At 40.8% G+C, this 24,104-nt stretch overlaps 1 protein-coding gene across 1 annotated transcript in view; it reads right to left on the bottom strand.

Annotated features, from left to right (window-relative positions):
• The window catches only part of LOC109036906 (uncharacterized), a 359,096-nt gene that overhangs the window by 220,079 nt on the left and 114,913 nt on the right, over positions 1 to 24,104 (bottom strand). Inside the window, exon 3 of the mRNA XM_019051326.2 lies at positions 5,891 to 5,953. Coding sequence (XP_018906871.2) covers positions 5,891 to 5,935 — 45 coding nt within the window. The 5' untranslated portion in view covers positions 5,936 to 5,953. The remainder of the gene's footprint in view (positions 1 to 5,890; positions 5,954 to 24,104) is intronic.

The raw sequence follows: 24,104 nt of genomic DNA, 5'->3' as shown, positions 1-24,104 counted from the left end.
TTTAACAAAGAAATTCAACGTATTAAAGGCGTGGTTTTTTCAGAGAGAAAACATCGCATTCGATACTGATATCGAGACTGCACTCGAATGCGATATTTTCCCTCCAAAAAAAACCTCGCCTTTATTACGTTGAATTTCTTTGTTAAAATTGGTGAGTGCTTTAGTCTCCTGACAACAGAATTGCGATCTCAACATTGGAGAAAAATGACGAGTAGCTGATAAAATGGAACCTCTTGATGCGTTTTATCGCATGCCGTTCTGACACAAAATATTGCGTCCATCGGAATCACCTTAAATACACTCTCCCGAAACTTCTCGCAACTTTTCATGCCGGACGACTGCAATAATTCGGAGGGCGCGGCAACACCGAAAATTCTCCATCCCCACCCGGAAAACATCACATCTGATATTTCACTCATGCTCCTCCCCAATTACCCCGCACACCTACCGGGGTTATGAGAGATTGTAATTTTTGCGTCAGTCGTGGATAACCTCGTTCTACACCAATTTCTATGTAAACAAACGACGGTGGTGGCTAGTTCACGCCATGTTACCTCGTGCAAGTATTCAAGCAAGAAAATCGAATGCGAGGTTGTCAGACTGCCGCTTGACGGACCCTCTCCTCCTCCTCCTCCTTTAAGATTTCTAAAACCATTGGAGACCTGAATATAGAGCTGCATAACATTTGAAGTATTTTTAAAGATAGTTACACAAAAGAAGTCGAAAAAACGACGATGATCATTAAAGATTTTGTGTTTTTATCAAAAAGTATGGATTCGACCGACACGAATCGATCGAAAAATGAAAACTTGAAGCGATCACCGGAAAAAAAACACATTGGATCTAGAGTCCAGACTCTGAAAAACATCGACAAGAAAAAATACTGTTGATTCAATCAGATTTAAGCTTAAATCAAGAACCAAGCCTCTTAATTTGAGAGGATTTCCTTTTGATTTACGCTTAAATCTGATTGAATCAACAGTATTTTTTCTTGTCGATGTTTTTCAGAGTCTGGACTCTAGATCCGGAGTGGTTTTTTTTCGAGTGATCGACACCGTTTCGATTGACAAATTACTAAGAAACCTGTTTCGATTCGATTGACATGAACCGATCAAAAAGTTAAAACGTGAACCAATCGGCAACCATGAATCGATCACCAAACCCGTGAATTGATCGGCAGATCCGTGAATCGATCGACAACTCCGTGCATCGTTCGACAAACCCGGAAATCGTTCAACAAACCCGAGAATCTATCGAATGACGCCGATCGGTTCACGTTTTCATTTTTCGATCGAATCTATAACCTCCGAGGATCGACAAACCCGTGAATCGATCGAATCTGTGTCGATCGATTCATGTCGATCAGATCAACACCTTCTTTTTACCAATACAGAAGGTTACGTAACGCTGCCATTCCCTTCCCACCCACGTAGCGCTCATTCCTTATTCTCCCCAAGAGCGTTACGTAGCGCCTTGTCTCCACGGGACGTTTCACGGTATTTTTCCCGAGTTCGAATCGCATGAGTAAAACTTCTGGGCTTTTCTACCGTTAACAAACACAACAAAATTTCTTCTTTTTCTTCAGTGTGATTAGTATTGATTAACTCAATATCTTTCCCAACTTCGCAAGTGAGATTTTTCCCCAGGACAATTCCCACGAAACGTTTCGTGAGGACAAGGCCTAATTGGACGTATTTCTATCAAACGGACCTAAGCGCCATAGGATGAGGAAGGTAGAGGGGGGCTTGGATTTGCGGCGGAATCGGGCGTCCGGCTAATTCCGTCCTATACTCGCAATGCTTTTCCATGGCGCTTAGGTCCGTTTGACCGAACGCGCTATCCGGCATTCTAAATTCCTCAAAAGGAACTCAAATCAGCGCTTAGTTCCGTTTGATAGAAATACGTCCAATTAATGAACGCTTTCTCGCAGGCAAGAACGGAGTCGCTTGCAGAAGCTACGTTTGACATTCGAGTGTGAAGAGTATTTCCTTGTCGATGCTCCTTTAAATTAGCAAGATAGGAGCTTAGGAACTCGTTAGTGAAACGATTTCCAAGAAACACTTTATTTCATTTCTACCGTGCTAAGAAAAAACGCCGTATTAACATTCGAATGTTGCCAAATTTCCATGGATAAAACCTTTATTTTCAAGGCAAGTTATGCATATTGTTCGTTGAAATTTGCATGCACCTTCGATCAAATTACGAAAAAGATTTTCTGAAAAATTCGAGGAAAAATAGTTATAAACTTTCTCAAAATTTCGTGATTTATCATATCAAAGGAAATTTGGCAAAGTCTGGTGGCTCATACGTCGCTGCTCCCCAGCATGACAGATTTTGCTAGAGTGCATTTATAGAAAGAGTATAGACAACTTGATTTATGTAGCTATTAGTGCCTAAATGGGCGACAACGTGAAAAACGCCAGTCACTAGAAAAGTGCCGCTGCCAACCTATAGAAATGTTAATCAATTGGGCCGACAGCGCATTGTAAACAAGGATTTTAAAGGATTAAGACTTTGAAACTGAGAACATTTGCGCGAAATCGAAGTTTTATAATTCTTGATAAGTGTATCTACTCTCGAAGTTTAAATTAGTACCACTGGATAGTTCGAGTTCATAGGTTGGCTACCCTTTTGAGCCCCAAGGGCTCCATGACCTGATCAAACCTAACATCCAAATGGACCACTAGACAAGGTACGACTTTCAGTAGTCTGATACATGTTACTTGACCAAAATTTCACGTAGAACATGATGCGTACAACGAAAATTCCCGCAATCAAATCCTTACGAAGATATCTAATGATTCTTGATGCGTGAATTGAAACCACCCGCTTATGAAAACTCAATGCTCTACGTGATTCACATCGCGCGCTACACGTTATCATGGCAGTCTCCACAATATACAAATCTGGCAACCTCAATCTTGACGCTTTGGCTCAGCTATAGCAAGTTGTTTGTAGTTTGAACAATACATGGTGGGAAATGAACATTGCTCGACTGAGAAGCTTGCTGAAACCGTTGTAGGGCGCGATTTGACTCACGTAGAACTTTGAGTTTCTTGTGAGCGGGCAGTTCAAATTCCTCGTAACCAATGTGAAATAAACACGTTAATATCTTCGTTAGGAGTTGGTTCCAGTAATTTTCGTTGTGCGAATCGTGTTTTACGTGAAATTCTGGCTAAGAAGCATGTATCAGAATGCTGAAATTCGTACCCAGTCTAGTGGTCCATTGTCGAGTTGTCCATATTCTCCTTATGAAGGTACTCGAGATTTTACCGGAAGCTTCCTGTTTCGCAATGAGACTATCCGCAAATACACGACCGGGCCGGCAACAGCGCGCTCGTATCTCTTTCACCACGGCCATTCGCGCGGTCTCCTATTTATTCATACCTGCTTATAAAACCTACACCTAATTTAATACTCCGGGACATGAATATTTTATGCGGGTTTTTTTTGCCGTCTTGCCCTTTTTACACTCACCGGTGCTCACCGTTTACCGACCGTTCTCAGACAGCGCTTTGGTTTTATCCACCAAAGTGGTGTTCACCCTCCACCCCCCGCCCCTCCTCGGCACCAACGCCCTTTTCATCTCTCGCCTCGCCTATCGGAAAATTGATTTATTCGCCCCGCCGAGAAAAACGTTTTCGCTGATGGGAAGGTGTTGTTTCGCCGCTCGAATCAAACGAGGGCGCCTTCGGAGGCTATTTGTTGAGCGGGTGTTCTTCGTCGAATTTGTGTGGTGTATCTCGTAGAGGTGTATTTTCAGGGTTGTATTCATAGTCGATAGCTAAACAACTTATTCCCTGACAGAAGCTATCGTTTACATTGTCATTTAGGGAGGTTTAACGACGCCTTAACGTAGCACCACACCGATAAATATATGGATTACATTTTGCAAAAAGGAACCGGAAGCATTGCAATGGTGCCAAGATTGTGCAACTTCATCCTTTGCAATAAAATTACTGGAGCCATGCAAAAATATGAAATTTACATAGTAATTTTTGTTTTTAATTTATAATTTTTAGCGAGTAAAATAGGGTCTGTTAATGGAGAATCAGAGTTTTCTTCCAAGATAAAAGTAGACGCACAATTTTAGCAACATTGCAATGCTCCTGCGGTTCCTTTTTGAAAAATGCAATCCATATGTGTGTTCTTCTGTTACTTGTGATTACTGTAGGAAAGTGAAACACAAACCAACGAAAATTTTAAGTTGATTTTGGTACAGCTTGCGTCGAATTTAGCGCAGAATACAACGTGGAGACTGAGAAAATGCAATTTCCCGATTGCCACGTCAATATGCACCACTCATTTTTTATCAAATTTCTTCAAGAAAAAGAGCTGACATTTTCTCTTGAAATTGTCAACCGAATCAAAGGTTATTTTGTGTTTCACTTCCCGTAATATCCAAAATTTTGTTTCGAAATTTCTGTCTGTGTGAAGTCCTTAAGTAAAAATTAAAGTAGTCTAGTATTAAGTTTCATCGACTTTCTATCCATTTTACGAAAAGTAGTAATTGTCTTCTGATTATCCGAACTTTCCGTTACCCAAACTATCCGTCCGCCGCATTAGTCCGGATGGAGAGTGACGGAAATATTGTCATGTGTTGGCTTTTTTATTCGTCGTCTTCCTGACGAAAGAACGTAACTCTAACTCAATGTTGCCAGATTTTTCCGCTCTAATTGAATTTTTACCAGGAGAATTCCCAGAATTTCTAGCTGAAAATTTTACTAATTTTTCCTCTGATCTCATGCTAAAATCAGACACATTTTTAACGAAAATAAAACATGTTTATTCTCGTTACGAAGTTGAAATGACTGAGTCAATTTTTCAATTTTGGATTAGATTTACGTTCCTTAGTGCGATAAACGACGAATTATATAAGGCTAATTATTGAAAATTCAAATTTTAGTAGCTGTCCGCGAAACATTGTAATTTTCACATAATAAACTATCTCAGCGTAAGGCAATTCTGCTTCACCATTTTATTACTTTACTTAATGCTTCCATCCGCACAACGTTTGATAATTTTATTCTTGGTTCAAAATGAAGTCTTTTTGACGGCGCACTCAAGGATGATTCTGCTTAAACCGAGTCACTTTCTTCTCTTATGAATTCAAAAATAATGCTAAACGTTATTAAATACGGATGCTAGGACTTAGTCAGTTTTTGGACTTCCGATCTCTTTATTTGCCGTAGGATCTTGATTTATTTAGCGAGGAAAGCCCCACACTCTTAAATGATGTCTGTCATTCTTAATATGTTGGAGCGCCTGCAATTTCGTATTTTCGTATTTCTTAGCAACACCATTGTTGCAAAATAGTTGCTTGAAGCACCGCGGCGGGCAAAGGCAACTAGCGTGACACGCGCATTGGCGCCTACAAACCTAACAGGGATACTTCACGCTTTGCGCAATGCGTGAAGTATCCCTGTTGGGTTTGTAGGCACCTATGCGCGTGTCGCGCTGGCCGCTCCGCTCTGTTTGGCTCTGATATTTAAACTCGCGGAGTCAGCATTTTTCAACTCATGATTTTGAAATGTTTGCACACTTTACACACTTTAGTAGCTGTCCGCGAAAAACTGGTGGATTAAAATACACCCCTGAGAGGTTCTTGTATTGAACAGCGTCAATGCGCGGTAATAATACCATAAGTTTAGTGTGAGTCCTTGAATCGTATCATAGTGACGAGAAGTTTATATATGCACGTGGACTACCATAATCAATGAAAAATTCGTCCACGAGTTGGCGATTTTCCTCAAATTGCTAATCTTAGCCGCTCACATTTATCAGCATAAGTAGTTAAACTTACGCAGTTTCCACGTTTTCAAGTTGTATTTTCGTGCTTGATGATAGAAATTACAATTTTATTTGCATAGTTAAAGGAACGAACACTTACGGCATTCGAATCGTTGTCCAGGGTTTTCTCGAAGAATTGCAGCATCTGTGGCTTTTTCGTATCCTGAAAACAAACAGAGAGGTACATGAGCAACATGTCTCAAAGCGTACTATCGTGTTAGATTTCAAACATTGTTAATAACAAAATTGACCTTGTGACATGGGTGTTTGCCCAATTTTTATAAGTTTTGTGTAAAAAATGTATTTTCCTCATTCTAACTGGGGAAAAAATTGCACAGCCTCTTACATGAACTCCAGCGGACTAAAAAGTTTCCTTTCCCCCGTAAATCCAATCCATTTCTCTTTCTGCATGTAACCTGATTATTTCGTGTATTTAAATACACCTGTGGACTTCAAAAGCGGCTTAAAAGCTCCACTCACCCCTCTTGTAACGTGACACCAGGCCAGACTCTACGCACAGTAGGGGAAAAAAATTATAATTCCGGTTGAGAATAAAACCTTCGAGGTAACGATACTGCACTAGAGGTGGTCTTCTTTGTATAAAAAGCAAATTCGGCAGTTGATTTTACATTGCGTCAATCGTTTGCTGCGTAATTGCAGTGTCGTTGCGTGTAGGCGTTAGTAAGGTGTTCGCTGCGAACACCCTGTTTATAGATCCTTTTCCATAGGTTGAAATGGCATAACAATCTATATATCGCAATTTACGCCACGCCACTGCGTCATTGTATGATGAGATAACATGTGGCGTTAATTCTCTAGTTCAGACCTCGCCGGAAAACCCAAAAAATCGATACAAATCAGTAGATATAGGCTGCAGCACTATGGACATGATTATTATTTTCTTTTATTGAGTATTAAATGTATGTTGTGTTCTCTTTCCCCCTTTTTGGAGGAAAATGCAGATAATAGATCGCATTTTCAGCCTTTTTGCCTTCAGGAAAGCTTCTTTTATCCTTGCCTTGACCCCCTTCAGCTTGGGTGACGTAATTTATGGATGGCTGGCTGATTATTGAAATTGATAGACAAAGAAGACATAGGGAGTATTTAGTGATCCAATCGGTTAAAATGAGCGGTTCCTATATAGACTAAGAGAGAAAATTATGGACTATCCATAGGGTTCCTCGTTGGTTGCCGTTAGTTAGTCTATTCCCTACCTCCTTTGTCCATTGAAACCACCCGCTTCCACCAATACGACCCTCTCATATCCCTTTTGTCTTCTTTGTCTATAGCTTTGTCTATCAATTTCTACAGCCAGCTCGGCCTTTCCGGGCTCCGTCCGTCCAAAAGTCGTCTCATTTCCGGCGACTGAGTGCCCGGGTCGGGTCGCCGGAGCCGTAACGCGAGACGCGAAGCTAAGTCGGCGTGTAACTCTTTTAACAAGGCGGCCCTCATTAGCGACACAAATGTGTTTGTTTTGCGTCTCTGTCGCGTCGACGGGATTCTTTGCCTTGCTCGACTTTTATTTTATTTTTTATTTTTAATTAATCCCGCCACCCCCCCCCTCCTGGCCCCGGCTTTTTCCCGCGCCCGAACAAAGCGCCAAAGCTCGGCTCTTGTCGCAGCTTTAATCCCCCGCAATTAATTGCCCGGGCGCCCCCCCACCCCCCTCCTCGCGGGGTGCGGATCGTAATTGCTGACACGTCATAAGCTGTAACGCGTTTTTCACGAGGTTATGTTGGGGTAGGACGAGATTGTGTCATGCGCTCGCGGTCAAGGTGGGTGGGTATGAACAATATAAAAGCTGTTAGGAGGGTTAAGTATCTCAATTTGTTAATAATTTAAACTAAAAATAAAATACTAATTTTGGAAATTATATATATAATTATATTTTTACTGATATTTTAAACCTAAGCTAGCGGTTTAATTGAGTTACATCGGGGCTACCTCGGATTTCATCGGTGTGGATCAGAGACAATATACAGGGTGTCTCAGGGTTAATGCACCAGACTTCAGGGATCGATTTTTGGGTCATAATAAGACACCTGTGTATTTTATATTCTTTTTTCTGAAAACGCTATTTTTCGACGCTACAGCTCATCAAAGTTGAGGATTTACCCCCGAAATATGCTCAAAACTCTGGCGTCAAACGTCTAATGCCAATGAAAGTTAATCATTCTCAAACGTAGGAAAAGAGTAATGGGTATATTTCTGGTAATAATCCTGAACTTTGGGTGGGTATGTTTTCATCGGGATGCACTGAAAAAAATCGTTGGGATATATCAAACCAATAAGTTGTGTTGAGCTATGTTGTGTTGATTGAAGTATACGAGTTGCATTAAATTGACACTACGAAGTTGGGTCAGGAGGCTTTGTGTTGGCGCAACACAATATTGTGTCATTTCAACCCAATTTTTCTTGAGTCAACACGGCTACTGTTGGCATGAATGAACACAATTTTTTGTAATGAGAGAACACAACTGATTGTCTCGAATTGAGAAAACGATTTTCTCGTATCAAGAAATCTTCATTGTGATACAATAACACAATAAAGTTTCTCAAATTGAGAGAACAATTAATTTGAATCAAGAAATCGTAGCTTTAACTTGATACAATGCCGTGTAGATCTTGGAGCAAACGAGGTGCCTTATAGCCAAAAGTTACTTTGGAGCCGAATAAATTCTACATACCACCAATACTATTTTATTCAAATATTTTGACATATTTTATTTTCTTTATATTTATCTCAATCTACTTTATTTTATTTTGTTTCTTTATACTAGTTACCATATATTTATTCATTTTTTGTTTTATTTCATTTTATTTATTTTTTATAAATTTATTTTTCTTAATTTTACTTCTTCCTTTGAAACTGCATAGAAATTTCCGAGAATATCATTGCTTTCAAACATGGAATTGGCGCTGAGGACGCTTATGAACGCTTAGTTACCCCACCATGTAAAGAGAGCTTCCGGAACTCCACTGCAGCGGTACTTGGGCGATCGCGGGGTTAAGTAACATCGGGCGTAGTTAGTACTTAGATGGGAGACCGTTTGGGAACGACCGTGATGCGGATAATTGTATAGAGATTTAATATCGCTCACGTGACGATAGGATGCCTCGGCACCAAATCCATTTAAGTTCCGTATTTAATCCTGTAACTTTTCACCTTTGCTTCAAGCTTTTTTTTTTTTTTTCCAATGTAGGTTGTGTTGATTTAACACAACTACTTTCTTTGACTTGACCCAACTCAGAGTGTTAAGTGGTGACAACCTGTCTACTTGATCTGACACAACTATTTTCTTGATTTAACACTACGTTGTGTTCTTTAAAAATGGCCAATCCAACAGTTGTGCCAACCCAACACAACTCTGTGTTGATTTGACACCCCCCTTTTTTCGGTGTGGATTAGAGACACAATACAGGGTGTCTCAGGGTTAGACTTCGGGGATTGATTTTTTGGGTCGAAAGAAGACTTGCTTGTTCCGTAAATTTTTTTCTGAAAACGGTTTTATCGACGCAACCCCCATCAAAGTTGAGGATTTACCCCCGAAATATGACCATAACTCTGGCGCCAAACGTCTAACGCCCGTGAAAGTTAAGAATTCTCGAAAGTAGATAAAGAGTTGTGGCATATTTCAGGTGAAAATTCCCAACTTTGATGGGTTGTAGCGTCGGAATTAAAATAATCCAATAACTCAAACTTTACAAAATTTACATAAATAATTGACCAATACTGCCGTATGAGCATTCGAGAGTTGCCAAATTTCCCTCAATAAAGTGTTCATTTTGGAAGAAAGTTGTATGTATTGTACCTTGAAATTTTCTAATATTCTGGGTTAGAGTGTAAAAAATTTTGTCCGAAAAATTGGAAGAAAAATATTCTCAACTTCCCCGCAGTAAATTCGTACTTTTTCAAAGGACATTTGGCCCCGCCTGAAGGTGCAAATGCCATTCTTCCTTAGCATGCACTGGAAAAAAACACATTGGATCTAGAGTCCAGACTCTTAAAAACATCGACGAGAAAAAATACTCTTGATTCAATCAGATTTAAGCTTAAATTAAGAACCAAGCCTCTTAATTTAAGCGGATTTCCTTTTGATTTAAGCTTGAATCTGATTGAATCAAGAGTCCTTTTTCTTGTCAATGTTTTTAAGAGTCTGGACTCTAGATCCAATGTGTTTTTTTTCCAGTGCATGGCAGAATAGTCCGGGACCCACTTTCTGCTCCTCCCATGCGAGCAACGCCGTCTTGTTCTCTCCCGAAGTGGCGGGCATGTGTGAGTGCGAGTCCAACGCGATCGCGGGACGAAACTTTCTCGGGGCCAATTTGGAAATGGCCTGCCGCCGTTTAAGAGGGCGGAAAATAATCGAATCCGATGCGTTTGACGAATGATGGATCCGTCCCATCCATCAATTTATTCGATTACATTCTGGGCGCGGGAGCGGTGTCCGAAAATGCCCTCTTGTTTACACTACCCATCTGATCTGCCGTGCTAAGGAAAAACGCCGTATGAACCCTCAGGCGTTGCCAAATCTGCTTTGATGAAACACGAATTCCTTGGTAAACTTATGAATATTTTATTCCAGTTTTTTAGAGAATTTTGTTAGTATTTTGATCTGAAGTTCCTGAAAATTTCAAGAAAAAATGTTCATAATTTTCCTCAAAAATAAACATTTCATCCAAGGAAATTTAGCAACTCTTGAATGTTCATACGGCGTTTTTCCCTAGCACGGCAGTGATAGGCCCCGCACTTCGCGATGGGCTTCTAGCTCTGTGCCTTACCTTGGGGGGGGGGGGGGGGGATAAATGAATGAGGCGCGATTCACATTCGCGGAGAGTTTCTAGTCCATTAGTTGCGCGTCCGATTTATATTGAGGCCTCGAGTAAGGCGGTCGGGATTCTTCGAGTGACCGATTTGCGATATTTCCCCATTGAAGCTACGGTAAAGAATAGATTATTAAGGTGTTCGATGCGAACACCCTGTCTATCGACACTTTTTCATAGGTTAGAATGGCAGATGTCTATCGATACTTTTCCATAGGTTTGAATGGGAAATGTCTATCGATACTTTTCCATAGGTTTGAATGGCAGATCAATCGATATACCGCAATGCATGCCACACCATTGGATTTTTCATCTTGCCTATTTTCGTCTTTAAATTTGAGTCGTCTCTTACTGCCATGCTAAGGAAAAACGCCTTATGAGCCTTCGGCCGTTGTCAAATGATGAATCACATATTTGCATGAAACTTTGTGAATATTTTTCCTCCAGCATTTTAATAATTTTGTTCGCAGTTTCATCCAAAATATCAGAAACTTTCAAGTAAAAGAAATGTGTAACTTTTCTAGTTGCCCCATACGTCAAACGGGCAACGAAATAGGCAAAGAGTTGACATAATGGGTATGGTTAGACTCTTTCACCGCGGTTGCAAAGATTGTGAACCAGGAATGGATTTGGGGGAAGTGGGGAGTCAAGTCCAGCTAATCCCAGGCTGCTGAAGACGATGATGTGGTGTTGAGAGGTCAGGAAGGAACAATCCTGGTAATTACCAGTAACCTCCCAAGACACGGATTAAGCGCTCCTCGTAGGACAGTGTTGTCAAACCAATTCTGATCATTGTGCTGCCGTGCTAAGGAAGAACGCCGTATGAACCTTCAGACGTTGCCACATTTCCTTCAGTAAAAACCTGATTTACTGGTAAAATTGTTAATGTTTTTCTTCAATTTTTCAGACAATTTTGTTCGCAATTTTGTCTAAAATATCTGCAAATTTCAAGGAAAAGTACGTGTAATCTTACTCCAAAATATATGTTTTATCCGGGGCAATTTGGCAACTCTCGGATGTTCATACGGTGTTCTTCCTTAGCCCGGCACTACGGCAGTGTGGTACCCGAAACCTGTTGTTTATTAGACCCAATGAATCGCAAACACAATATTGTCGTATTTCAGAAGCGAGCAGCCTGTTCGAAAATGATAGTGGGAAGAAACAGATCTATCAAAATTCGAGCGGTAAATTGTATCGAATGATGCTCTCCGTTTTTGTAAAATTGGCCAAAATCATTCAAAAAGCCCATATTGATCATCAAGTGGAAATAGATCGTATTCGATGTATCGTATGGTTCAAACAATGGAACATATTTAACCTCAAATAAAACATGTTCTGACATGATAACTCAACTGACACATGAAATTGGCCATGAGCTAATTCCGCAAGTTGAGTATACTAAAGAGTTGAAAATTGTTTCAACGCCAATCACTGGTAAAAAATGAGGCGCTTTTATGTAGTACAGTCATCCCAGATTCTAATAAAATTTGTAGCGCTTGGAGTCGCATCCATGCAATTTTTATGCTAGTTTACCCAGAGCGAACTGTAATTTTGCATTCTTTAACCATAATGCATGTACATTTAAAAGAGACTCGTTTTCCTGAAACAAACCAATAAAATAACTAAAACTTGTTAAGATCCCTCTGAAACATGCAAAAGAAGAATCTTTTCTCTTCCGTAAGGTGAAAAGAAAAGCTTACTGCTCGAAAAGCGCAGTTTTTAATTTTAATTCTTCTCGGAAATGTATTAAACCAAAGGTAGGTAACCCACTTTTCCTTCAGACAGAGGAGATCCGTCTGTCGTGATTCACAGAACTTCATATTAATTTTTATCAAGAGGATTTTAATTCCAACGGTTCAAATTATATTTGTTTGTTTCTTATCATTCCTAACGGAGGAATGTTTTGCTGTTTTCTTTGTGGGATGTGGAACGATCCCTTGCTGCTCACTGAAAATAAGCTAAATTAATTAATTGCAAAAAGTAATTTAGCCTGCAATTAGCCTTCATTCCTTATGGAGTTGAACTGAATAAAGAGAATGGAAGCCAGCCATTTTGACCTACATACCGGCTCTCAAGGATGATACTGCAACGTAAGGAAATATCAAATCTCTTATCATAACCATTGTACGATACCAATTTTATTTATGTTTCTACCTACATGCCGTCAAAATCGTATCGACACTAACCACAGGATGGCGATAAAACCAGTATTTCGAGTATTGGCAAGTTTAAAACGAGACATTTTGTCGCGTTGGGATATGAAATCGGAATTTAAATTGATAGGATACACGATCTTTCCCAGCCTTGAAAAATAGGGGAGGGGGACAGTTTTGAGTTCACTGATAAAAAAGAACATTGGATCTAGAGTCCAGACTCTTAAAAACATCGACAAGAAAAAACACTCTTGATTCAATCAGATTTAAGCTTAAATCAAGAACCAAGCCTCTCAATTTGAGCGGATTTCCTTTTGACTTAAGCAAAAATCTGATTGAATCAAGAGTATTTTTTCTTGTCGATGTTTTTAAGAGTCTGGACTCTGGATCCAATGTGTTTTTTTCCAGTGCTTTACATTGATTTACTCGCTAATAAAGAGCGTAAAAATGTGGCTCAATCGAACATATTTGAACCTTGAATATGGCAGATGAAAACCTGATAAATTTCCCAAAAACTCTTTAAAACAGCGAACACCCCACGAGCGACAATCGAGAAGGTTTCGTTACCGCTGACGTCACTGGCGCTTTATAATTCCCATTCATCCTCACGGCCCTCGGCTAACGATCCCACACCTTCTTTCCCACCTGTCACTGGTTCCGTTTTGCAGAAATAAGTCCAAATACCGTGTATCTCTCAGATCTGGCAACGAAACTGTAGGGGTCGTCTTAAAGCGTCTGTCATGACGCGGGGTACAAAGCTTTGGCTTACGGGGAGCTTTCGCAAATTTACACTCTCTCGGGAGCCCTGATCCAATTAGAAAGTCATTCTGCTTCGATTAAACGCTAAGCTGGTTTTCACCCGTCGCGTCGGGTGCAGTCTCCTAGTCCATGCTCAGGTTTGCATAGGGTGTCCTCAGTCTAGCTCGTCCACGTCCCCTCTACACGGCTCATGACGCTTTAAAACGTCCTTAAAAATTCCCGATTTTTTTTTTTTTTGGGGGGGGGGGGGGTTCGTTATTTTTATACAAATATGACGAATTTTGCTGTCCCAGCTTTTTCAGGGATTTCATCTGAAAGAGATCATGCCGCAATCAGACGCTGAATTTAGCAGCTGAATGTGGAAGTCAACAGTCATCGGCCAACGGCTGAAATTTAGCAAATTCGAGTTATTTTCATACAGATGTGTATCAAATCTACTCGAATAGTTCAGACAAATTCAAAATTGGTCCGATGGTTGCTGAGAATCGTTGCTGCTCGGGCCGATGACTTCCACATTTAAGCCACATTCAACTCCCACATTCAGCGTGTGATTGCGGTGTCAGACGAATCTTGAAGAATACTCGATTTCGAAAATGGACCACTAGATAAGGTACGAATTTCAGCATTTTGATGCATGTTTCTTAACCAAAATTTCATGGAAAACACGATGCACACAACGAAACTTACCGAAATTAACTCCTTACGAAGATATTTAACGATTCTTGATGCGTGAATTCAAACTACCCGCTCATGAAAACTCAATGCTCTTCGTGATTTACATCGCGCGCTAAACGTTATCATGGCAGTCATACATATACAAATCTGGCAACCTCAATCTTGACGCTTTGGCTCAGCTATAGCAAATTGCTTATAGTTTGAACAACACATGGTGGGACATGAACATTGCTCGACTGAGAAGCTTGCTGAAACCGTTGTAGTGCGCGATTTGATTCACGTAGAGGTTTGAGTTTCTTGTGAGCGGACAGTTCAAATTCCTCGTAACCAATGTAAAATAAAAACCTTAATATCTTCATTAGGAGTTGGTTTAAGTAAATTTCGTTGCGCGAATCGTGTTCTACGTGAAATTCTGGTCCAGTAACATGTGCCAGAATGCTTAAATTCGTACCTTGTCTAGTGGTCCATTTAAGAGTTAAAAGTTCTTCTTTCTATCACGGCAGCGTTAATGACAGCGCCGGCGCAGAGATACAACTATTCGTGTCTTGTGGATGTCCGTGTTGCGTCTGCAAAATTGAAGGCGCGATGGCGCAGAGCGTTAACTCGCAATGATCCTCTTCGTGCCAATGAGGTATCGCTCGCATTCGAAAGGACAGTCAAAAATGAAGCCAAACTACGTCTCTCCTATCTTGAATGATGCAGCAAATATACGAGGCGGATTTTTGATTAATCTCGACTTTCAAAAGTGAATCCCGTAGCAAGCTGATACGGGGATGCCCCCTGGAAGACACGAATACTTCCGAAACAATGGAGTAATATCACAGAGATCAAGATTATTAATGACCCCAAACTCGAGTAGGTTGAAGTGACACGCAATGCTATTCCCATATATGCCAGACTTACCATAATGTAATCACAAAACTGTCCTCATTGGACGATATTACGATGGAGACATCCATTACCAGAGAGGATATTAAAAAGTAACGCACAGGATAGTAGGATGTTTCAATGAATGCCGCTATAGAAATTGGGCAACTTGAAGTTTAATTATGCTGATTTCGGTCAAATCCGTTCATTTTGGAATAAGGAACCGCTATTTCTGGTTCTTTTTGGTAGTTATATATAGGCCATTAGTTTCTCTGCACAGATAAGTAGTTTTTTGCGCGGGTCAGGAAAAGTGGATCTCGCCCGTAAAATATAATCCAAGCTTAAGACGCTTCTTTAAGTTTTATAGTCTTTAAATAAGCCGGCTTTGCTGAAACAATACGGACATCGTATTTGATCATAGTTCATTTTATAGATAGTATTTCTTATTTGGGCGGATCCAGCAAATTATCAACATCACCATCTCTCCATTTAAACCTATGGAAATGTATCGATTCTTGGAGGGGCAGGTGCTTAGACAAGAATCGATTATTTGGCCTAGGTTTAAATGGAGGAAATTCGGTGCTGACAAAATGCTGAATCCGCATCTTTATCATAATATTTGTCAAGTTTGAACAGATGTCGAACAGATGGTGTCAATCATTTTAAAGGAAAATTTTATCATTTGGGGCGAAGTTTGGCATCATGGGTTGTGGCCGGAAGTAGCGCCTCTAAATCGCGCCGCAGCTAATTCATGCAGTTTTTCGACCCTAAACCGCGTTGATTGCGTGTTTTCTTCTGATATGTAAATTCAAGAAGTTCTGAGACGGTCAGCTGTTAACTTGAGTAATTTACAGTGGTGTTAAACAGGTTGCCTAGCCTCCTCAGAATTCATGAGCTACCGTCCATGGTTAATGGGACCTTAGTCTAGTCGAAACTCAAATTTATATAGATTGATATCGGAACCGAGAGGAGTGCGCTCCACACGTTTAAATAAACCGACATTTTGTGTTAATATCGGGAGTAAAATACAAAGTAACGTAAGAGAGCGGTTAATATGTTTAGGTTGTATTTTCTTGGCTTACATTGACCAAATGTTTGGGTTGAAAAGTTGAAACCTTGTTAAAAATTAGGCACAAGCCGCCAGGATCGAACCCGAGGGTCGATCTTTGAATGGTTATCGAATAGCCTTAATCGATAAATTGCATTGCTGCGATAGGAAGTCAATATGGGGAGTAGAATACAAAATAACGTAAGAGTGCGGTTAATATGTTTAGGTTGCATTTTCTTGGCTTACATTGACCAAATGTTTGAATTGAAAAGTTGAAACCTCGTTAAAAATTAGGCACTAGCCGCCAGGATCGAACCTGAGGGTCGATCGTTGAATGGTTATCGAATAGCCTGAATCGATAAATTGCGTTGCTCAGATAGGAATTTATCGATCAAGGTCATTCGATATCGAGTCAACAATCCAGGCGCTGATCACTCGCGAGTCGCAACCTCTGAGTGACATCGAGAGAAACAAGAGTACATTAGTTCCAGAGGCGGATCCAGCAATTTGGCAACACCGGATTTCCTCCATTTAAACATATGCTAAATAATCGATTCTTGTCAGAGCACCTGGCCTCTCCAAGAATCGATACATTTCCATAGGTTTAAATGGAGAAAAGACAATCTTGCCAATTTGCTGGATCCGCCAATAATTAGTTCTGCAGAGGACGCTTTCTGTACCCAATGATCAGACGTAGATGCCAGTGAACACGCTTTTTGTTCTTTATGCAAATAAAACTCCGGTTTGATGGGACTCTACTTCAGTGTAACCGATGACCCAATCTTGAATTCTTCGGCCCTAAACACCTTTAAACTTTTGGTCGCTCAAATTTTAGTCATTTTGTCGGAGTGGGAGATGCGCGACGAGTTGAAAGAACTTTCTCATCACATCGTTTTCCAAGCTAATATTTTTCTCGAAATAGATCGGTCCGTCATTTATCAAACTCCATGGACCCGATTCACAACCGTCGGAGAGATGCGTGATAGAGAGGTTGCTATGCAGGGGTGGGGAGGGAGGCACCGTGCGTAATTAATCGGAGGCTTTAAGTCGAAAGGTGAGGGGGGAGGTCGTAAATGCAAAGGGGCACTTCATCCAGAAATAAACGAACCGAAACCACACAGTGGTTAGATAGTGTGAATAGAAGGATTCCGAACTTTCATACGGACACATTGAAAGTTGGTGTCCGGGAAGAGTATCTGTAAAAGAATACCTGTGAGCTAAGGCATTTGAAGCTTTCTAAAAACTGCAAAATTGAACGCGGATTGACGTGTCATCATCGTCATCTCCCTCACGAAGGAACGTAACTTTATTCCTAGTTTACCAAATTAACTAAAAAATTAATCAAGTTGACAAAACTGCACACTTGCGATTTTTATCCAAAATTCATCTGATTTTTACATAAAATTTGATGAAAAATCAATTGGGAATGCCCAAGATTTTCCTGGTCAAATAATGGTAGTAGTTAAGTATTGTACTCAAAAAACCGCAACTCGTCTGCAAATTTAAACCCTCCCCCTCCTTCGGTGGATCTCTTCGTGAAGGTAAAGTTTCCAGGGGCAGTATAGGTGAAAAATGGGCGTTCTTTTACGAAGCACTGGGTCAAAAATAACCCATGTTTGGCAGACTAGGGTTAAAGAAAACTGCACGTGGATACCAACGGATCCACTTTTAAAATCTCAAAGTTCTGTATTAACGGAGTTACAAGCGTTCGAAGTTTCCAATTCCTGTCCGACCTCTCCCACTGACTCGATCCACCGTGCGGCGCAAGTCGCGAGAGCTCAGCAAGGCGATAAATCAATTGAGACATAAAGCGCTTATGGCTCCGGCCAGCATAGCGGCTGCAATTCCGCGGTGGTTCGGCAAAACCGCTCATCCCCTCCGGGTTCCCTCTTCCGTTACGTTGTTCTCGCTGAGATCGTCTGGATTCTCAAGGAATCAAAAAGGAAGGACGAGCCCGGCACGGGATAGTATCCCCGGATTCCCGACTGTGAGTACGCACGCCGAATTCGCTGAGATACTGCCAATTTCCACCTCCCTGTTGCCGTCCCTCCGGACGACGTCGTAAACATTACAACGCGCACGAGCCACGATCCCTCTAGGAATATACTGCCGTGATAGCGAAGAGAGCCGTAAGTGCAAAAACGATGTTTTGAGAAAATGGGCTAGAAGCTTCTGAGTGGAACATTTTATTGAAAGAAGCCTCCGTTCTTTGTCAAATCGCAACCAATCATTCGATAGACTCATAGAAATCATTTGGGGGATTAAAACTCGACCGATTTTATTTTTAAGCACATGAAAGAGGTAAAATTCAGTTTCATGTTAGGTTAATATTTGGCAAGACAGCCGTAAGTGCTATCTTCTGCGTGCTTTTGTGGTAGCGTGTTGGGCACACAAAAAACACATTTTCAGGTTAGAAATCGGCAGATGAGGGCGGCATTCCTCTTGAAGGCGCTGTTTTCATTGGCTCTCATGCACCTACGGCTGTCTTGAAAAACATTATGTCATTTGTGCACTTACGGCTGTTTCATAAGTCTCGTTTTCATTAAATTAGGATGAATTTTGCTGTTTTAGAAGTCTGAGTAATTTCATCTAAAAGAGTTTAGACGAATTTTGAAGAAAACTCGATTTTGAGTATTTTGCACTTACGGCTCTCTTCGCTATCATGGCAGTATAGGAGCCTTTCGTCTTTATCACAGGAGGATGTAAGATGTGCATAACCTCAAACTTGCTTGCTGATAACAGGCATCTTGTTTGTTTATTTACGGCCGTAAGAACAACATGTCGGCCTATTTGCTCGCGACCAATGAAAAACTGGCACAGAAATGACCACTTTCTGTCTATAAAGGTACTCTAGTTCAAACCGTTGATCTCTCACAGGCAATCAATAATTCGACACCATCTCATCACCGCTCTCAACCGATCACACAACCAGCCCCGCGGGGAAAGCGTGAAAAGTCTACTTTTCATCACACCCCCCGCGCCCTCCCCACCTCGGGACAAGATTTACTGCCTCCTCGAGGCCAATCCGAGAGGGAATCCTGGGTCAAGATGCGTCCGGGCTGGAAATGAATTAAAAACACCCCGACGCCCGCGGGAGGGCGCGGCGGGGAGGGGCGCATGCATATTGCATTACCTTTTTCGAGAAGTAATAAAAGCAAATTTATGGCGTTTAATTCGCGCCGCGGCGTCGAGGAGCCGAGGAATGCGAAGACGCGAGACGGAGAGGAGCGCGCTCGCTTATTAGTGCGGCCGTGACTTTGCTCGCCGAGCGGAAGGGCGCCGCGCCCGCCCCGGATCGGGGGCGCCCCTCACGGCCGCGGACGCCTCAAAGGTCAAACTCCCTGATGGGTTCCCGCCGTTGACATTTCGGATCGGTATTCTACAGCGTCGCACTGATAGAAAAAAAAAAAAAAAAAAACATCGGATCTAGAGTCCAGACTCTTAGAAACATCGACAAGAAAAAATACTTTTGATTCAATCGGATTTTTGCTTAAATCGAGAACCAAGCCTCTTAATTTGAGCGGATTTTCTTTCGATTTTAGCAAAAATCAAGCGAATTAAAAGGTTAGATTTATTTATGTCTCTTTTTGAGCGGACCAAGTCACCGGCAGAGATGCAAAAATACATTTCAAGGAAATGTAACATACGAATTCATTCTGCTGAGCACAGAAAAATGCCATCTTCATGAAATTTCAACGTTTTTTAGGCACTGGAAAAAAACACATTGGATCTAGAGTCCAGATTCTTAAAAACACCGACAAGAAAAAATACTCTTGATTCATTCGGATTTTTGCTTAAATCAAGAGCCAAGCCTCTTAATTTGAGCGGATTTTCTTTCGATTTTAGCAAAAATCAAGCGAATTAAAAGGTTAGATTTATTTATGTCTCTTTTTGAGCGGACCAAGTCACCGGCAGAGATGCAAAAATACATTTCAAGGAAATGTAACATACGAATTCATTCTGCTGAGCATAGAAAAATGTCATCTTCATGAAATTTCAACGTTTTTTAGGCACTGGAAAAAAACACATTGGATCTAGAGTCCAGACTCTTAAAAACACCGACAAGAAAAAATACTCTTGATTCATTCGGATTTTTGCTTATATCAAGAGCCAAGCCTCTTAATTTGAGCGGATTTCCTTTCGATTTTAGCAAAAATCAATTAAGCGAATTAAAAGGTTAGATTTATTTATGTCTCTTTTTGAGCGGACCAAGTCACCGGCAGAGATGCAAAAATACATTTCAAGGAAATGTAACATACGAATTCATTCTGCTGAGCACAGAAAAATGCCATCTTCATGAAATTTCAACGTTTTTTAGGCACTGGAAAAAAACACATTGGATCTAGAGTCCAGACTCTTAAAAACACCGACAAGAAAAAATACTCTTGATTCATTCGGATTTTTGCTTATATCAAGAGCCAAGCCTCTTAATTTGAGCGGATTTCCTTTCGATTTTAGCAAAAATCAAGCGAATTAAAAGGTTAGATTTATTTATGTCTCTTTTTGAGCGGACCAAGTCACCGGCAGAGATGCAAAAATACATTTCAAGGAAATGTAACATACGAATTCATTCTGCTGAGCACAGAAAAATGCCATCTTTATGAAATTTCAACGTTTTTTAGGCACTGGAAAAAAACACATTGGATCTAGAGTCCAGACTCTTAAAAACACCGACAAGAAAAAATACTCTTGATTCATTCGGATTTTTGCTTATATCAAGAGCCAAGCCTCTTAATTTGAGCGGATTTCCTTTCGATTTTAGCAAAAATCAAGCGAATTAAAAGGTTAGATTTATTTATGTCTCTTTTTGAGCGGACCAAGTCACCGGCAGAGATGCAAAAATACATTTCAAGGAAATGTAACATACGAATTCATTCTGCTGAGCACAGAAAAATGCCATCTTTATGAAATTTCAACGTTTTTTAGGCACTGGAAAAAAAACACATTGGATCTAGAGTCCAGACTCTTAAAAACACCGACAAGAAAAAATACTCTTGATTCATTCGGATTTTTGCTTAAATCAAGAGCCAAGCCTCTTAATGTGAGCGGATTTCCTTTTGATCTAAGCGAAAATCTGATTGAATCAAGAGTATTTTTTCTTGTCGATGTTTTCAAGAGTCTGAACTCTAGATCCAATGTGTTTTTTTTCCAGTGCGTCTTCAAAATACCGGACTCCTTGTTTATCCTCTGATACAAACTTAAAAATTTCCACTTTCAAATAAGTTTGATGTCACCCTATGTTACTTTTTTGTGTAGGCTCAATCTAAAGAACTTTAATAAGTGATAAAAAAGTGAGCCAACGATGCATAATTTGTTTACCGCTTTATTTTTTACCGGTGACATTTTGGATCGGTATTCTGTAGCGGCGTCTTCAAAATACCCGACTCCTTGCTTATCCATCGAAACAATCTCACCTGATTGATGTATCGAATATGAGTTATAGATCGTATTCGATAGTGGTTCGATGTATCGTTTGGCTCAAACCAATAGAACATAACCTCAAACAAAAATTTAAGGATCTAAGCATAGAGTACAATAGAGTCGCAAAGTACTGGAGCGCCGATGAAGCCAATAATCCATGAACAGGTGTTTCCGAGCCGCGTGTGCTCCGAAAAGTGTGAACCAAGTGTGAACCCAACGGCATTTTGTAACACGGCGGCTTATGGAGAGATCAAGAACTGCTTGTGTTTTTTCGACATTTTATAATTCAATCAGCATTAATTTTTGCAAATTTTGCCATTAAAAGGTAGTCAAAGCCATAATGAATCTATTGATGTATATTACTCCTAGATAATATTCATATTGGGATTTAATTTCTGACTTATACTAAGTGTGAACCAACCGGCATTTCTAATCACGGCGGCTTACGGGAAAAGCAACGACTGCTTGTGTTTTTTCGACATTTTTTCAATTCAGTTTATATTAATTTGTGCAAATTATGCCATAATTAGACAGTCAAAGCCATAGTGAATCCATTGATGTATGTTACTCCGGGATAATATTCATATAGGAATTTAATTTCTGACTTATACAAAGTGTGAACCAACCGGCGTTTTTTAACACGGTGGCTTATGGAGAAATCAACGACTGCTTGTGTTTTTTCGACTTTTTTTAATTCCATCGATATTAATTTGTGCAAATTTTGCTTGAAATAGATATTCTAAGCCATGAATCCATTAATGTATGTTACTCCTAGATAATATTCATATATGGGCTCAATTTCAGACTTATTACCGGCCTACTTAGCTGATTCAATGTGTGTGCTGTGTGGACCTAGCCGACGAACGGAGCCGAGTCGGGAGTGGGGAGCGCCGAGCGCGAGTCTCTGCGTATGCGTCATCGCTAGTCGCCGCACACTAGTCTCCGGAGAACTGGACAAAACAGCCTCCAAAAGTGACTTCATCGACGATCCAGTACTTTGCGACTCTATTGTACTCGATGGATCTAAGTTATAAAAGCTGAAAATGAGAGAATTCCTAACAATTTCACTTTTCATTGCCATTTTATAAGAATTAAGAATGTATCACAAAATATCCGTTCCCTCAGATTACTCAATTGACTTTTGAGGCTATGTTTACACGTTGAACCAATCGATATCGATACAATCTCACCCGATCGATGTATCGAATACGATCGATTGAGCGACTCAGCGGGGTTTGACGTGGCGGACCATCGCATAGCCCGCTGTCGGGACTAAGGGTGAGTGACAGGGATTATCGGGACGGCCCGTTCCCCTCTGATCTCCTCCTCCATCAACACCTCAGGGACTTCTTTCTCCTGTCGTCTTGTCAATAGCGCCGCTCATCCCCGGATTGCACGGCTGACACCGGCCGCTCTAAACTAATTACCATAGTATGATTGCCCCGCTTATTTCACGACCCCCCGCTTCCCGCGACACCCGCTAGAGAGCGCCTCGAAACTGGATTAGCGCCGCGATGCGACGCTCGTGTTTTCACGCCCAGGGATGCCGCGTACAGTGCTATCACTGGTATATTTCAAGTTTAAATTTTATTAGATTTCAATGAAAAATTAGCAGAATTTTGGTGAAATTATTGGCGAATCCAGCAAATTGGCAACATTGTTTCATCCATATTTAAATCTATAGAAATGTGTAGATTCTCAGAACCAGGTGCTCCGCCAAGAACCGTTTATTCAACATAGGTTTTTTTTTTTTAATTTTTTGTTTTATATTTTTACAAGCCTCCTCCCTCATCATAGAGCTCCTTAGCTGGACCAACGTAAACAAACTCGACCCAGAGGGACATCGGCTAAGAAATGAATGATAATCATACTCAAAGGTTAATATTTGGCATAATATCCATCAAAGTTGGAGTCCAAGCAATTCAGAAGTAGGATATTAAAAAATGTCCATCACATCCAAAATCACGTCTAGAACTTTGTAGAACTTTGTCGTCTTTTTGTTTGTTTACATTTGGCCAAACTAGGAGCGGAGGGGCAGGGGTTTGTTTACATTGGGCCAACTTTGGGGTTCCATGATAGCCGACTAATCAGAGAGTGGCACTGTTTTTCTGCAGTAAAAGGATTGAGATGACAATACACTGGAAAAAAAAACACATTGGATCTAGAGTCTAGACTCTTAAAAACACCGACAAGAAAATATACTCTTGATTCAATCAGATTTAAGCTTAAATCAAGAACCAAGTCTCTTAATTTGAGCGGATTTTCTTTTGATTTAAGCTTAAATCTGATTTAATCAAGAGTCCTTTTTCTTGTCAATGTTTTCAAGAGTCTGGACTCTAGATCACTGAAAAAACGGGATTAGGGCTGGACCCTAGAATTGCTTCACCTCCACCGCCACAGGGGCAGGCCCTGCGCGGGTAAGGCCCAGCCCTACCTGGACAGGGTCTAGCTCTTACCAGGTAGGGCTGAACCCTGGAGCAGGTAGATTTGGGCTCTACGCGCGCCGGGCCTGCTCCTATGGCGGTGGAGGTGAGGCAATTTTACCTACCCGGTTAGGGCTGGGACCT

This window comes from Bemisia tabaci, chromosome 10 (genome assembly GCF_918797505.1).
Source record: "Bemisia tabaci chromosome 10, PGI_BMITA_v3".
Classification (NCBI taxonomy): domain Eukaryota; kingdom Metazoa; phylum Arthropoda; class Insecta; order Hemiptera; family Aleyrodidae; genus Bemisia; species Bemisia tabaci.
This window is presented reverse-complemented; position numbering and strand designations above follow the sequence as displayed.